Raw genomic sequence first — 15670 nt, 5'->3', positions numbered from 1 at the left:
CTCTCTCTCTGAGATCCCCTGACCACCAGCCCGTCTGCTAATACAGTTAACGTTCCCCTAATGACACCGAAATCTCATTAATATGCTTCACAGCTGCAACCCATAACCTATAGGGCATAAAGTTAATCAGATCTCCGAGGTCTAACCTAGACCTGAACCTTCCAGAGAATAGGAGAGCGTCACTGGGCCAGAGAAGTCTGTTCTGAGTCATTCAGACACTGGTGAATTGCCAGTGTTGATAAGACAATCACCAGCCTATTGGCTGTTCCAGCTATCTCCAAATAACACTATTGTTAGCTAGGAGACTAGCAGATCTGTTTTCTGAGGCCAAACTCCTGTTTAGTCTGGTCTTTCTTGGTTGGCTAACCAATCCCTTTAGAGGTTCCTCTGGACAATGGCAAGGCCAAAGCACACTTGTGACTTTTGAGACAAAGTCTAGCAAGCAGCATAATAAGAACTTTAATGAAATCACCAAAGCTTTGGGCTCCAACCCCACCAAACAGCATTACATTATTAAGATGTTTTGACTGCAGAGACACATACCCACCACCTAGTGTTTATTATGTTTGTCTGGGAATGTGAAGATCAAAGGAACTCCATTCCGGGGCTTTCTCATGATGTTGGTCATCAAGATAAGGTTCACTGTGCCTGGTGGATCAAGGTGCCCTTGAACCATGATCCTGTTTTCTGTTGCATTGGCAGTCTAGGCTTCAAGCCCTTGAAATGAAGATAGTCTGGGAATAGAATAAAAACATTTTCTGGCTCAAAGGATTTCTTTTTAAAGCCACAGATGGCCGAGATATCAGCAAGCTCTTTGTCAAGACGCTGCTCTTGTGGGGGCGAGGTGACGGGTCGTTGTACTGTTGCTCTCGGTGTTACCTCCACTTCCTCCAGAGCCCCGGCAGACTGGGGAAAGAAGGAAACCACTGGATAAGTGACATGTCGCTTAGCCTTGCAGACCGGTGCGTCGACTGACAGCATGCATACTGTAGTTCGTAGTAAACCCACAGCAGAGTGGAGGTCAGAACTGCCACAGGGGTAGCTAGTGTGTTGTAGAACCCATCCTTTATGACAGAGGGGGGGGGGTCATTTGTTTCCGACAGCGGTTAGGTCAGCTAGCACGGTGTGGAAGCTGGGGTTGGTGGATACTGGGATGATTCCGATGAAGTAAGTGCAGTGCAGCTTGTGGCTAACTGTGTGGGGTTTGGAATCGCACACTGCCGGTGAGGGAGGAAGTGTAGTCAGTGTTTGAGGGGCAGAGAGCTGGTGACTATGGTATAGCCCCCCCCCCCTCCCGCGGGCAGGCATCAGAGCCTGTGTTGTGCTCAGGACTCTGAGTCAGGCCTCTCGGTCCCACAGGCGCAGCATTGTTCTGCTCAGTGCCTCCCCTTCGCTCCTTTCCTGTCCTCTCCGCGCTCCAGAACTCAGCCATTGTGTTTAATTACAGTGGCCAGCCCCTCGCAGACTCTTGTCCCTGTGTCCCAGATTTTCATGTGTGCGCTCATTAGGCCCTTGTGTGTGTGCTCTTGGTGTGTGTGTGTGTGTCTGTGTGTGTTCCATGTGTAGAGCATGGGGTCAGGAGACTCAAGATGGCTCAAGGGCTCTCGCCTTTTTGTGTCTGTATGCAAAGGCATGTGTGTGTTTGTGTGTGTACATCTGATGAAGGCAGTTTTAATGGGGATGAATAGGGCTGCAGTCTTGGCAGTAATACGGGGGTTGTAATAGCTCACCACATCAGAGCAAAGAGGAGGACAGAAAACAGCACATGGGTTTTTGCTAATGAGTGAAAATGTGCTCGGTTATGTAAGGGCCGCTCCATTTAAGTTTAATTTGTCTGACGTGAGTGCTATGACTGCCGGGGCAATATGATGATGACAACCACACACAACCCCCTCTGAAGCACCAGGCCCAGGGCCCTACCCCACCATCTTCATTCCCCCTGTCCTCCGCCTCTCCCCCCCCCCCCAGTGACAGAGAGGGTGTCCTAAGTGCTCCCCCCATCTTAACGGAGGTTTGGTGATTACCATCCGGCTGATTCATGATGGACCACTAGCCTGGGATCCGTTCCCTGGTCTGAGTCCTCATAAGAGTCTCACAGCAAAGAGCAGAGCGGGAGCTGAAAGGTTCCGCCGTTCCAGTGCCTTGTCTCCCACCACAGGGCCTCCGTCCATGGGATCTTCCCCAGTCAACTCCTGCAGACTGGTCCTGTGGGTGGAGAAGAGAAGCGGACAGGCTTGTGTATAGGCTGTAGTAGTGCAGTGTCGACCCTCCTCAGTGCTTTTATGCATGAGTCTGTGTTGAGGGGAAGGGAAGCGACTCTGGTCGAATCCGTTCGAAATAACTCAGAATTACCGTACGAGTCTAGTTGTTTTTGCGTCGGCCAGCATTAACGCTGTGACCACGGGAAGAATGCTTGCTCCTACACACACTTTCCCTCCTAGGGGGGGCAGTTAGTAGATCCTTTTTAATTTCCTCCTATAATAGCGGGCTGGCTTGTCTCTGGCTTTGAGGTGCTTCCAAGATGCCTGGTTTGTGTTTACACACAGGCACACGAATGAGACCCCCTTGGAGATTAAAGTTTTCCAAAGACAACAAGGCTTTAAAGGTCATTCCCCATTCCTTGTTTGTCTGGTTAGCTCCCTGCTGTGTGTGGTGTATGTGTGTGTGTGTGTGTGTGTGTGGTTCTGTCTGGGACTAACTAAAGGCAGTAAGCAGGCTACAAATGAGCATTATGGCAAATTGCATGAAGCTCAAATATCTAGCACAGAGCTAAACACCTGTAAAGGCTAGTGAAGAGTATTAGCAGCTTGAGGCTTGCTTCAAAACCTCTTTCAGTGTTCTATGAAGGAGAACCTCAACGTTGTGACCTTGTACAATCCTGGTTCATCTGTTTTCTTACATCTCCCATCTATGCTGTTACGCCATAAGGGATTTTTAACCAGCTTTTTGACCTAACCTGGCCTTCAACCTAACCTGCTTCTTAGATTTGACTCTAAGAAAAGCCATCTCTTCAGCTTTAAGTTAAACAGTACGGCCCGAGAGATTAAGTGTCTTAATATCCTGGAGTGTGATTTTCTAGCTGTTGCTCCTAGTAGCTTTAGCTTCATTGCTGTTTATCTTAGCAGCTGAGTGTGCAAAAGCAAGCTTGTTATCTGAAGTCGAGCTGGAGTCTCTCTGTTTGGCTGATAGGGGCGAGATAGGGACAGTCAAAGGTTGGTTTTAGCACGCTGGCCTGCCATCCTCCAGGTTTTTCCAGCCGATGCTTGTGAATAGTTTGGCATCGGCTCCGTTTATTTGTGTTGTTCGGGATCTGGTCTTCCCGCATGCGCACACTTAGATGGACAAGCAAAAACATGCAGACACATTCGAGAGAGGGAGGGAGAGGGGGAGGGAGGGAGGGGGGGAGAGAGGGGTGGGGATGGGGAGGGGGGGGGGGAGCTGTGGGTCTGAGTAAGCATTCTGCTTTTGTGTATGAGAAAATGAGAGCTTGTGTGTGGGGCCATCCAGAACGCCTGTCTGCTTTGTCACGTGGACTCCATTCCCAGCTGTACTGCAGGCTGGCTGAACCCGTGAGCCCTGTGTTAAATATAGATTGCTTATTTACACACGAGTGCTGTCCGGCCCTCTGGTTAGCTCTGAGACGTCACAATCCCTCCTCTCTGAGCTGACGCATGGTGAAGGAGGAGATCACGCACGTACGCGGGAATGCACACACACACACACACACACACATGCATGCTGACAGACACAACCCCCCCCCCCCCCCCCACAGCCTACACACACTTGACAGACACAACCCCCCCCCACACACACACACACACACACACACAGACAGACGCACACACACGCTCACAATCGTACACAGAGAAACATAGACTCCAAGCTTTGTTGCACTTCCTTGGTGAGATATTAGTAGATCATGAATTCAAATAATCCCACCCCAACAACCACGCTCAAATAACCACACTCGTGCGAGCAAGAGTGGCGTGTCTCGTCCATGTCTTTACTGGTCCTGTTTTACCATGTGTGGGGGTGGAGGGTTTGATTGCTTGTTTTCTTCCGTGTGTGCGCTTGTGTGTACGAGTGTGTGTGTGTGTGTGTGTGTGTGTGTGTGTGTGTTTGCGTGTTTCCTGTTTTTGTGTGGTTCAAATTCTGTTATGCAACACAGAATAGGCAAAGGTCAACCAAGTTACCTAAACCCAGCACTTACAGATTGCTCTCCATGTCTCTGCTGACCCCATGTTTACAGAGTCCGTGTTGTCCAGATGCTAGGGATTAGCTGCTGCTGCATAGCCAGCTCCTTTCAACACCACTATCTGCCACATGAATCAGCTGGCCTCTCCTGTAAGGTCTGTGGACTGGGCTGCACGGCTAAAAGGACCAACAACAACAGCCAAATGAAAAGGTTGGACACATGGATTCAGGGCCTCATTTGAGGAGGATACAGTTAGCCCCTAGCTATTGACTTCCTTCTCCACTGGCAGTTCCTCTGCACAGTCATTCAGGACATCCTTATCTTTGATCTGTGTGGAGAGAGCTTCATCTTCATTGAGGCACTGAACCCCCAAGGTTATCTGCATGAACAAGGATGGCTGGGCCTTCTCTAATCCAGTACTTTTGACTTGCTGGGGTGTATTATTGTCCGTGAGATCTGCATTGCTTGCCAAAATGCCTTAGTCATTCTCCAGACAATTGTGACGAGCAGTCTTTTCATGGCGAATGTGAAAGTGTCACAGCATTTTTTTGAATTGGCCCTGTAGCTTTAAACACATTTGAGGCCAGCGAATGTGTGCTCTAGCTTTGATTTTTATGGGTTTCCCAACAGTGTGTTTGTGTGTGTGTGTGTGAGGGACACAATCGTGATGGTGTGGCTGTGTGTCTGTCGTGAAGGCATGTGTCTGTCCTGAAGGTGTGTCAAGTAGGCCAAATGTGTTGACGTGCCATCGTCTTTATTGACTGTTCCCACTGACACCTGTGTACTAAATATAACTCTCTCTCTCTCTCTCTCTCTCTCTCTCTCTCTCTCTCTCTCTCTCCACCCTCTTCCACAGCCATTGAAACTCAGAGTACCAGCTCAGAGGAAATAGTGCCAAGCCCCCCTTCGCCCCCCCCTCCCCCACGTGTCTACAAGCCCTGCTTCGTGTGCCAGGACAAGTCCTCAGGGTACCACTATGGTGTCAGCGCCTGCGAGGGCTGCAAGGTGAGACACACACACACACACACACACACACAATGACTGAGCGCGTCGTATGTGTTCACACATGTTCACGCGATACCACGCCCCGTGTGTGTGAAATAGCATGGTTCACTGAAAACACACCCCCAGCCCACGCCATATCACGCTTGGTACCTTTGAAAGGTTGGACTGCTGGACTTGTGACGGTGCTGATTGTATAGGGGATGACCACATTTCAAACCATGAACCTACTCCCATTAACCTGTGGCTCTATCTGTGCCGCGTAGCCAAGCATGGCACTGTGCTGTATCTCTCTTATCATGGGGGACTCTGCAGATAAAGCCACTGCTTGCATAATCTAGTCCAATATGTAGCCTGTATCAGTTGTTTCCTTACCTGCTGCACACCCCACACTATCACCATGGGCTTGTTGGATGTGTGTTAGCTAATACGACCTGCTAGCTCTGATCTCCTTGCCTCCCCTCCAGCATGCACACATGCGCAAACACACCCACAGCTAGCAGAAAGCTGGAACCCTGGCCAGGCGCTGGCCTTATCTGTGTCTCCTAAACGGCATAGGGCCAGATTGTGTAAACTTGTGTCTGCATTGCCACGAAGAGGAGGGGGGAGGGAGGGAGGGAGGGAGGGAGGGAGGGAGGGAGGGAGGGAGGGAGGGAGGGAGGGAGGGAGGGAGGGAGGGAGGGAGGGAGGGAGGGAGGGAGGGAGGGAGGGAGGGAGGGAGGGAGGGAGGGAGGGAGGGAGGGAGGGAGGGAGGGAGGGAGGGAGGGAGGGAGGGAGGGAGGGAGGGAGGGAGGGAGGGAGGGAGGGAGGGAGGGAGGGAGGGAGGGAGGAAAAGTACATCTGTAACACGGGGTGAGCCAGAGCAAGGACTGCACACGGTCGCCAAGTAACCAACGGAACAGAGGTGAACTGAAGAGACGACTCATTTGTTTTTGTTTTGGAAGTCCATCCCCTTCTTCCCACCCTCTTTTCCCTCCTGGTCACCAAAGCAGGTCCATTTGCATGAGCTCTTCCTGATATGTGCACGCCACACCATGGAGGCATTCCATCCTCCTTCTTTCATAGCAGCGAGAGAGAGACCAGGGTCCTCTATGCTCGCTCGTCCCGCGTCGTGTTTTTGGCTGGCCCCTGTTCCCAGTCACTTTGGTTATGTGTCTGCTGTGGCAATAGCTGCTCAGTGAGAGAGGCAGTGACTGGGCATATTCACACACACACACACACACACACACACACACACTCTCAATAGGAGGCTGGGAAGGCAAACTTAATCTGGGCACAGTGTGTGAAAGTCACGTATGAGAGGATTCCTGCTTCCACCCCCTTCATTCCCACGTAATCAAGCGTTGCCATGCAGTCGTCATATGCACATTCATGGCCGTCCCACACCGCCCTCCCTCCCCCCCTCTCTCCCACCCACCCACCCACCCTCTCTCTCTCTCTCTCTCTCTCTCTCTCTCTCTCTCTCTCTCTCTCTCTCTCTCTCTCTCTCTCTCTCTCTCTCTCTCTCTCTCTCTCTCTCTCTCTCTCTCTCTCTCTCTCTCTCTCTCTCTCTCTCTCTCTCTCTCTCTCTCTCTCTCTCTCTCTCTCTCTCTCTCTCTCTCTCTCTCTCTCTCTCTCTCTCTCTCTCTCTCTCTCTCTCTCTCTCTCTCTCCCCTCCCTCCTCCTCCTCTCCTCTGAACATGGCAGGGTGGCTGACAGGTCCACTGAGGGCCATGTCGCTGGGTGGATTAAGCACGCTGATACCAAAAGAGGCTTAGGGCCACAGGAAGCAATGACTCCTAATGGAGAGAGAGGGAGGGAAGAAGGGAGGGGGAGGGAGGGAGGGAAGGAAACAATAGGCTAGCCTGGTGGGGGGGAGAGTCAGCAAAGGCCACAGCCAATCCCTGGCCAGGGCCACCTGAGCCCCTGATGTCAAAAGGAGAGGGTCAAGCTCCCGTGGCGAGGGTCAGGCTCCGGCCACAGACGGATCACAGGGACGCTGGACAGCACTTCCAGAGCTCACTAACTACCTAACCACGGGGCCAGGGGCTTGATGCTCCATGCAGACTCAGCCCCAGGCTGATCCCTAACCCAGCACTGGTCCCGGGCCTCGCCCTATCCTCAGCGTCAGCCTCAGGGTTATCCATACCCCCAGCTACAGGCCTTGCTCATGGCCCATTTCTAGCCTTAGCTTCAGCCTCAGGCCTATAGCCCTTGCAGCTAGCTATAGACCTGGAGCATGACGGCTATGTTTTGTTCTAGGCTAACAGGGGTTTTTTTCAGCCTAGAATAAGGAGTATCAGTGAAGACTTAGAAGGTTATCTGGGGTTTTTGTATGTGGAATAAGGTGTATACGGAGCTAATAGTGTTTGCTCAGGCATCCTGGAGTATCAGCACATGCACACACACGAAAGACAAGTGGCCATGTGTGTGTGTGTTTATTACGTTCCAGAGTGGTTGCTGTTAACAGGATGGACACACAGCTTTTTTCCCAAAGCAGCTGGGACCAGAGCTGGTTGTGTCATAACACAAGTCACATAACACACACAGAAATACCTTGAACCCAACCTCATATATATATATGAGGTTTTTTCTGAGGGAAGGGGAGGGGAGGGGACAGATACCATATAGCTAGTGATCCGGGAAGGACAAACTGCAGGCTTTATTCTGCCGGCCATCTGTCGGAGGGCCAACGATCTAATCTCCTGGCTTCATCCTGGACTCCCCTGCCAACGGCACCACCCAAACATGGCCCACCTTTCTCCCCAGTCCTATCAACATGGCACTGAACTTACAGCCTAGCACAAGACAAGTCCAGTCAATCACTAGCCCTGGATGCATTGGGCAGTGCCTATTAGGTGTTTGTCCAAGGTCATGTGACAGGAGAGGGGGGGGGGGGATAATGTGAGATGGCGTCTAATTGGTCCAAAGCTAAAAAGGGGTGTGGCCTGACCATGCGAGTCCCATGCAGTATTATCTGTATTGGTTGTGATGTTTATTTGTGCCGTGAATGTTTTTTACTATTTTTGGTTCTCTGACCTCACGTCTCTAATCGTCATTCTCCACAATACATCTGCAGTCAACATAACAGACATGAGAGCGTTTGGCTTTGCCCCCTGGCATTTGGTGCTCTCTTTTTACCCCTCCTTCTCTCCCTCTAGTTTAATTTCATTTCAGATTTCCCCCTGATCCGTTTAGATTGAAAAGAAAGAGACAAAAGGGAGGGAGAGAAGGAAGGAAGAGTGCTTTTGTTTTGGCAGGGGAGCATTCTAAAACCAATGTTCTCTTGCTGTAATGATGATGTGTAGTTGGCCTGAATCCAGAACTGCTTTTTTGCCTGGTTAAACCTTATAAAGTAGGCCAAGGCTAGGTAGGGAGATGGTTAAGCTGGCTTCGGTCTTTCAGTCCCTCCAAGCCCCTCACTAAAAGCCTTATGTGTCTTATGTCTGTTAATGCGCCTGTATGAAGCCAGGTGGGTGACCTCATGGAATGGCAACAAGAGTTAATGTTTGTCCTCGTCCAGATTATGCTTTACTAAGCCCTTTAAAGAGCTTAGTGTTTGGTAGCTTATTGCCTTTAATTTCTGAACATCTGTCCTAAATACAGAAATCTTAGCTAAACGTTTGACAAGTTCTCTAACTCAATTTGTCTCTCTCCATCTCTCTCTCTCCATCTCTCTCTCCATCTCTCTCTCTATCTCTCTCCACCTCTCTCCATCTCTATCTCCATCTCTCTCCACCTCTCTCCATTTCTCTCTCCATCTCTCTCTCCATTTCTCTCTCCATCTCTCTCCACCTCTCCATTTCTCTCTCCATCTCTCTCTCTCCATCTCTCTCTCTCCATCTCTCTTTCTCTCCATCTCTCTCTCTCCATCTCTCTCTCTCTCCATCTCTCTCTCTCCATCTCTCTCTCTCCATCTCTCTCTCCATCTCTCGCCCACCCTTCCGTCCCCCAGGGCTTTTTCCGGAGAAGCATCCAGAAGAACATGGTGTACACCTGCCACCGGGAGAAGAACTGCATCATCAACAAGGTCACACGCAACCGCTGCCAGTACTGCCGGCTGCAGAAGTGCCTGGAAGTGGGGATGTCCAAGGAGTGTGAGTAGTGATAGTAGTAGGAGCAGTACACCTCTACACTACAGTACCCTGAGTGCTTTACTCTAAGGCCCTTCCTAACTTCACTCTTCAGAACATGGAGGTCCATGATTCTTACTGAAAGCCACCTCATGGTGGTAATACCAGAAGACAAGGGCTGATTTCTATCGCTATATCAACTAAATGTGAATCTTCATGACATCATCAGAGTATTGTTGTGTGTTTGTGTGTCCCACTATCTTTGTCCTGTCATGGTGGGGAAGAAGGTCCATCACTGTGGAAACATGTAACCAAGGCTACCAATTAGCTACTAATACTGAACTGTCAGGTCACATGAACACAAAGTCTAAACGAATAGTTAATTTCTTATTATGAACACATTGGTGACTAAGATGGCTTTGTGCCCTAAATATTTTGCCACGAATTCAGCATGCCTTTTTTTTAAGTAGTCAGTGAGTCACTTACTGTCTTTTTTTGATCAAGTTGGATGAGAAGCTATGGGTGTGTGTGTGTGTGTGTGTGTGTGTGTGTGTGTGTGTGTGTGTGTGTGTGTGTGTGTGTGTGTGTGTGTGTGTGTGTGTGTGTGTGTGCTGCACAGGAGTGAGGGTAGCCTGGCACCACGTCTAATTGTGAAAGTGTTGTGAGGCTTGGCGGGGCTCTGTGATGAATATGTTATCACCTGTGGAGAGCCAAAGAGCAGGCTTCTGCTCTCATCAGTGTATCCCAAGGCTGTGTGACGCCCTCCTTCCCTCATGCATGGGCACACACACACTGTCAGATTTGACGAACTAATTGGTGGAGGTGAGAAAGAGACTTGTGTGACACATTTTTTTTTTTTTTTTTTCTTCTCAGATGAATTTTACACACAAGCACTGGGACACACAAAATTTCTCTCTCACACACATACACACACACACACACACACACACACAAACACTTACATAACACAGTCCCTTTCTCCCTGTCATTTGTGCTGTGTACGGTAAGAGCCCCTGGTGCTCCCCACCGGTACGGCCAAGGCCTACTGTAAAATAAGTTATCCTCTGAGCTCCTTACCTCTGAACGGGCCCATTAATCATGGTTAGGGCGATCACAGGAGCTAGCTCTTTTACACACACTTAGCTCCTCGTGGAGATAGCTTGTAATCGCACTGCCATCTACTGGTGCCAAACCTGTACTGCACTAGAAGCATATGTACTGTTGAAAAGACACTTGAAGGGAAAATATTTGCTCTCTCATAAGCTTGCCTGTTAATTTCCAGTCAGTTTTGCGAGTTGGTGTTTGGCGTGTGTGTGTAGTAGCGTGCTGGGCTGAGACGCGTATCTGCAGTCGGTCCGGCGCTCTGCTGGACAGTGAGTTAGTCTCTGTTGGTGAGGAAGGGAAGAAGCGTGCCATCTGGGACCCGCAGGGAGCCCCCACACACACACGTCAACACACACTAGGGGACGTCTGGGTCACCTTGAACGGGCAAAGCGCTCTGACAGCAGTGCCAGGAGAGATGCCATGTGGTCATGCCAAGCCAGAGAAAGAAAGAGAAAGAGAGAGGGGGGGGGGGGGGTTGTAGAGTGATGATAGATGACTATTGATCTGACTGGGAGGGAGTCTCTTCAGTACCAATGATGACCACTTGTGATCACTTAGGAACCTGACAGTTGTCTGGTAGCCCTTCGAAACCCACCTCGCTCAGGTATACGGTCATTACCTGTAAATAAAAAAAATTGTATCGGTGTGTGACAAACCCCCAGCGTGTCCTTTTGATCTTGGCTGTGGTGTGTACGTGTGTGTGTGTGTGTGTGTGTGTGGGGGGGGGGGGGTGAAGGGGGAGCCCTGTCAGTGAGAGAAGGGGGTAAACGTGTGCCCCTCCTTCTGTCGCCCCAGCTCCTCGCTCCAGCTCCAAAGGCGGGATGGCGTCGGGCGCCCAGCCGCCGCCCCCACCCTTGGAGACCGGGCTGGGACAGACTGGGGCGGACAGGGCTCCCCCGGGTAAGCAGCCTCTCCCCCCCCCAACCCCCTCCCCCCAACCCCACTCCCCCTCTCCCCCCCACCCTGTCTTTGTAATCCCCCAACCCCCAATGCACAAGCCCCGAGCATGGTAGGGAGAGATGTTGACGTCGATGCGATTGAGAGAGAGCGATGACGCAGGAAGGAGAGGAAAGGGCAGTCTAGAATTGAAGAGTAGAGTGGGGGGGGTTGTGCGATTATTGGATAAAGAGGGAGAGGGGAAATATGAGAAAGAGAGAGGGGATGAAGGAGGTTAGTGGATGGAGAGAGTGAGGGAAAGTTTCATCACTGTCCTCCGTGCCACAAAAGGCGGGAGCTGGCGAACATTGACATTTTTATCTTTCCATTGAATTGAATCTGTGTGATGGAAGAGCTGCCAGCACTTTAATTTTCCACCTTCAAATGATCTCAGCCTGGCCCCCCTCCCTCCAACTTGTACACACACACACACACATACAGTACAAACACGCCTACACCTGCACAGAAAACACATTTTCTCACAGGCGTGTAGAGCACACAAAGCCTTTCTTTGTTGCCATGACATCCCCTGTGCAGGCAGTGGCTGAGTGACAGGGGTGCTGTTCCCAGGTCAGACTACAGCGTGCTTCTGTTCGTGTGTTTCACCGCAACACCTGAGGGTGGAGAAACCGTCTGAGGACATGGGGGGGAAAACCCCCTCATCTTCACATTGTGTTGGAGAGCTCACTCGTACTCTTTCACTCTCCCTCTCACTCAAACACACACACACACACACACACACAAACACACACACACACACGTACACACAGAGCAAAGAAGGCAGGCAGTATTGCTTTCTTCTCTTGTGCTTCCCCACCATGGATCTCCCTCCAGTTATTACATGCTGCAATTCGCCATGACGGATCGTGAGTCCCGGCTAATAGTTCTTTAATGACTTCATTAAATTGTGTTGTGCAGCTTATGATCGCGCTGCCAATTTGTCAGCCGGGATAATGTTTCGGCGTTAAGGATGCCCCACTTTTTATTTAGGGAGGGATTGAACACCTCCAGGCAAGCAGTCAGGAGGGCGGGCAGTCAGGAGGGCGGGCAGGCAGGCAGACAGGAGGGCGGGCAGTCAGGAGGGCAGGCAGGCAGGCAGACAGGAGGGCGGGCAGTCAGGAGGGCGGGCAGGCAGGCAGGAGGGCGGGCAGGCAGGCAGGAGGGCGGGCAGTCAGGAGGGCGGGCAGTCAGGAGGGCGGGCAGTCAGGAGGGCAGGCAGGCAGGCAGGCAGACAGGAGGGCAGGCAGGCAGACAGGAGGGCAGGCAGACAGGAGGGCAGGCAGGCAGGCAGGTAGGCAGGCAGACAGGAGGGCAGGCAGGCAGACAGGAGGGCAGGCAGGAGGGCAGGCAGGCAGGCAGGAGGGCAGGCAGGCAGACAGGAGGGCAGGCAGGCAGACAGGAGGGCGGGCAGGCAGGCAGGCAGACAGGCAGACAGGAGGGCAGGCAGGCAGGCAGACAGGCAGACAGGAGGGCAGGCAGGCAAGCAGGCAGGCAGGCAGGCTCTCTGTCCCACCCCCTCTAATGGAGGTGGGACACACGGCAGCGCAGGCAGCCCCTTGAGATTAGGAGGGAGGGGGGAGGAAGTAGGGTCAGACCCACTCATCATTTAGCTCTCTCAGGTAAGGGTGGCAGACAATGCCATCATCACACCTGTGTGTGTGTGTGTCACAGACAGCTGCTGCACATAGTTAATCTGTTTCGCTGTTTACATGTGTACTCGGTGCGAATCTAGACGTTGCAAAGTAGCAAAGCGGGCGAAAGAAAACATTTAGCTAAGATGTTGTGGTGCGATGTAGTGTTGGGTGGATCTGGATGCCCCCCCCCACCCCCGCCTCTCTCTTCCTCAGTGTTATCCCAGGGAGAGAGGCCTGTCCCTGGGCTGATTAATGAGCTGTAGTCCCTGTGTGGTGCAGCCCTCCCTGGCCCTGGGCCAGCCTTCTCTGCCTGCCAGGGCTGTGGAGCAGGGAGACGTCAGCCTCCAGACACAGATCTGAGGATCCTCTGGTCCTCCAGGATGTGTCTGGGGTCAGAGGCAGGGGGGAGGCCCAGCTGCTCCTTGATCTGTGCCTCGGCAACATTGTTACATGTCGGAAACAGAGATATAGACACAAGCGATGAAGCACACTTAGCTAAGAAGAGTGGAAATTTGCGAAAGGAAAGCGGGCAAAGCAGTGAGAGAGGAGTGGGGCGCTGGAGGGTTTTTATTTTTCGACGCTGGCTCAGCCGAAGCCCTTTAAACCATTACCACCCTGGATATTTGTCATATTATGTTATTAGATTAGCCAGGGACCCCTAATGAAAGCAGCAGCAATTTGTCAGCATTATGGACGACTTCAACCCCCAATGCTATTCATCACCTCCACCCCCCCCACCACCTCCTGCAGCCCCCACCCCTGTCAGACCTCCACACCCGAGGGTTAGGCAGGGGGGGTGACGAGAAAAAGAGAGAGCGGGGTGGGGGGGGGGCGTGAAGAGAGAGGGCTGGATAGACCTCTAATGGGATTCCGATGCTAAACACTGTCTGCAGTGTTTTTGTCATTTCAGACGAAGGGGCTGTGAGTGTGGAGCAGCCACGTTATCCCCGGAGATCACCGGGAGGGAATGGCATTTTTCTTCCCTCGCTTATATTCTCTCCTCTCTCCCCCCTGTCGGAGAACCCCGTCAGAATCATTTATCTCGTTTCAATCGTATGAGAACCGCCGTGTGTTCCTGCGGCTTCTTCTGCAGCACGTCGGGGTTCCACCCGGTTCCACCCTCCCGCTCTGCTGTTCCACTAACTGCACCTACCCCGGCCCCTGTTTTACCATACTTTTATATCTCCCTCACTCCCGCTTCTAGTTTTGTAAAACAGTTTAAAAATTGTTCCACCTCTTTCCACACTGAATGACCTCCTCTGTGCTCAGAAGATATATTTGGTATTCCTCATTAGTACTGATATGAGCCCATGATATGATTATTGTGAGAGAGTATGTACGTCTAGATGCCCCATATGCTGAAGCTGCCCTTGGTCTCTTTGTGCCTCTTAGCGGTGAGAAACGACCGAAACAAGAAGAAAAAGGATGAGAAGAAGCAGGAATGCACAGAGAGCTACGTTCTGACCCCCGACACAGAGCAAATGATCGAGAGGGTCCGCAAGGCCCACCAGGAGACGTTCCCCTCCCTCTGTCAGCTGGGGAAATACACTACGGTGAGTGCAGTGTGTTTGGGTGTGTTTGGGTTTTCAAACCGACGTGACTGTTTGACAGCACTTATCTCAAAACGGTTGGTGCGTGTTGGCGGTTCAGCGCGTGCGTTCGTCAGTGCTGACTCGCTCTCCTCCTCCAGAGTAACAGTTCGGAGCGCCGCGTGTCTCTGGATGTGGACCTGTGGGACAAGTTCAGCGAGTTGTCCACCAAGTGCATCATCAAGACGGTGGAGTTTGCCAAACAGCTGCCTGGCTTCACCACCCTCACTATCGCTGACCAGATCACCCTCCTCAAAGCTGCCTGTCTAGACATACTGGTAAGGATCATCTGTGTGTGTGTGTGGGGGGGGGTGTAATTGTGTTCAGTCAATGTTCATGAACAGTAGATGACTACAATTCCTGAGATTATCAGTATGGTCTGGATGTTCATCCAACATCTCATTTAATCCCACCGTGTGTTCCCTCAGATTCTCCGGATCTGCACGCGCTACACCCCAGAGCAGGACACTATGACGTTCTCGGACGGCTTGACGTTGAACCGGACCCAGATGCACAACGCTGGCTTCGGCCCGCTTACCGACCTGGTATTCTCCTTCGCCAACCAGCTCCTACCCTTGGAGATGGATGATGCAGAGACAGGGCTTCTCAGCGCCATCTGCCTGCTTTGTGGAGGTACTGCGGGCATTCGTATACTTTATTTGAACTGTTTGGTGAACACTCAGCACATCACTGATTGTTTCACCAGCAGAACACCTACAGCATACCTTTTATAGTACAGTTTTAACAAGTACAGCATGTCTTAGCCAGTGCAAGTTATCAAATATATTTGGATGATGAGTCTGATGAATATGTACAAATGTGAATAGTCATGTTCCTTCTGTGCTGTTATCTTCTAGACTCCCTGTAGTAACCCATATAACATCACCCCCTCATCACACACTGATGGTGTGTGATGTTCGTAATGCTCAATATTGACATTGTGTGTGGTATTTGCGTTGCGTTGGCGACTGTACAGACCGGCAAGACCTGGAGCAGGCAGACAAGGTGGACGTCCTCCAGGAGCCACTGCTGGAGGCCCTGAAGATCTACGTGAGGAAGAGGAGGCCACACAAGCCACACATGTTCCCCAAGATGCTGATGAAGATCACCGACCTCAGAAGCATCAGCGCCAAAGGTGAGATTCCAGGCACTTGTTCT

At 51.5% G+C, this 15670-nt stretch overlaps 1 protein-coding gene across 7 annotated transcripts in view; it reads left to right on the top strand.

Moving 5' to 3' along the window:
• Positions 1 to 15670, top strand: part of raraa (retinoic acid receptor, alpha a) — a 120230-nt gene that overhangs the window by 102084 nt on the left and 2476 nt on the right. For 3 of the 7 annotated variants that reach the window (XM_084671166.1, XM_084671164.1, XM_084671165.1), the window contains 6 exons: positions 5052 to 5200; positions 9132 to 9273; positions 14316 to 14476; positions 14614 to 14790; positions 14941 to 15145; positions 15489 to 15647. In XM_084671166.1, the coding sequence (XP_084527292.1) occupies positions 5052 to 5200; positions 9132 to 9273; positions 14316 to 14476; positions 14614 to 14790; positions 14941 to 15145; positions 15489 to 15647 (993 nt within the window). Of the gene's footprint in view, positions 1 to 5051; positions 5201 to 9131; positions 9274 to 11148; positions 11254 to 14315; positions 14477 to 14613; positions 14791 to 14940; positions 15147 to 15477; positions 15648 to 15670 lie in introns of all 7 variants that reach the window. The other 4 variants (XM_084671160.1, XM_084671162.1, XM_084671161.1 and 1 more) reach the window with 3 other exon arrangements.

This window comes from Hypomesus nipponensis, chromosome 13 (assembly GCF_054491055.1).
Source record: "Hypomesus nipponensis isolate SF chromosome 13, ASM5449105v1, whole genome shotgun sequence".
Classification (NCBI taxonomy): Eukaryota; Metazoa; Chordata; class Actinopteri; order Osmeriformes; family Osmeridae; genus Hypomesus; species Hypomesus nipponensis.
This window is presented reverse-complemented; position numbering and strand designations above follow the sequence as displayed.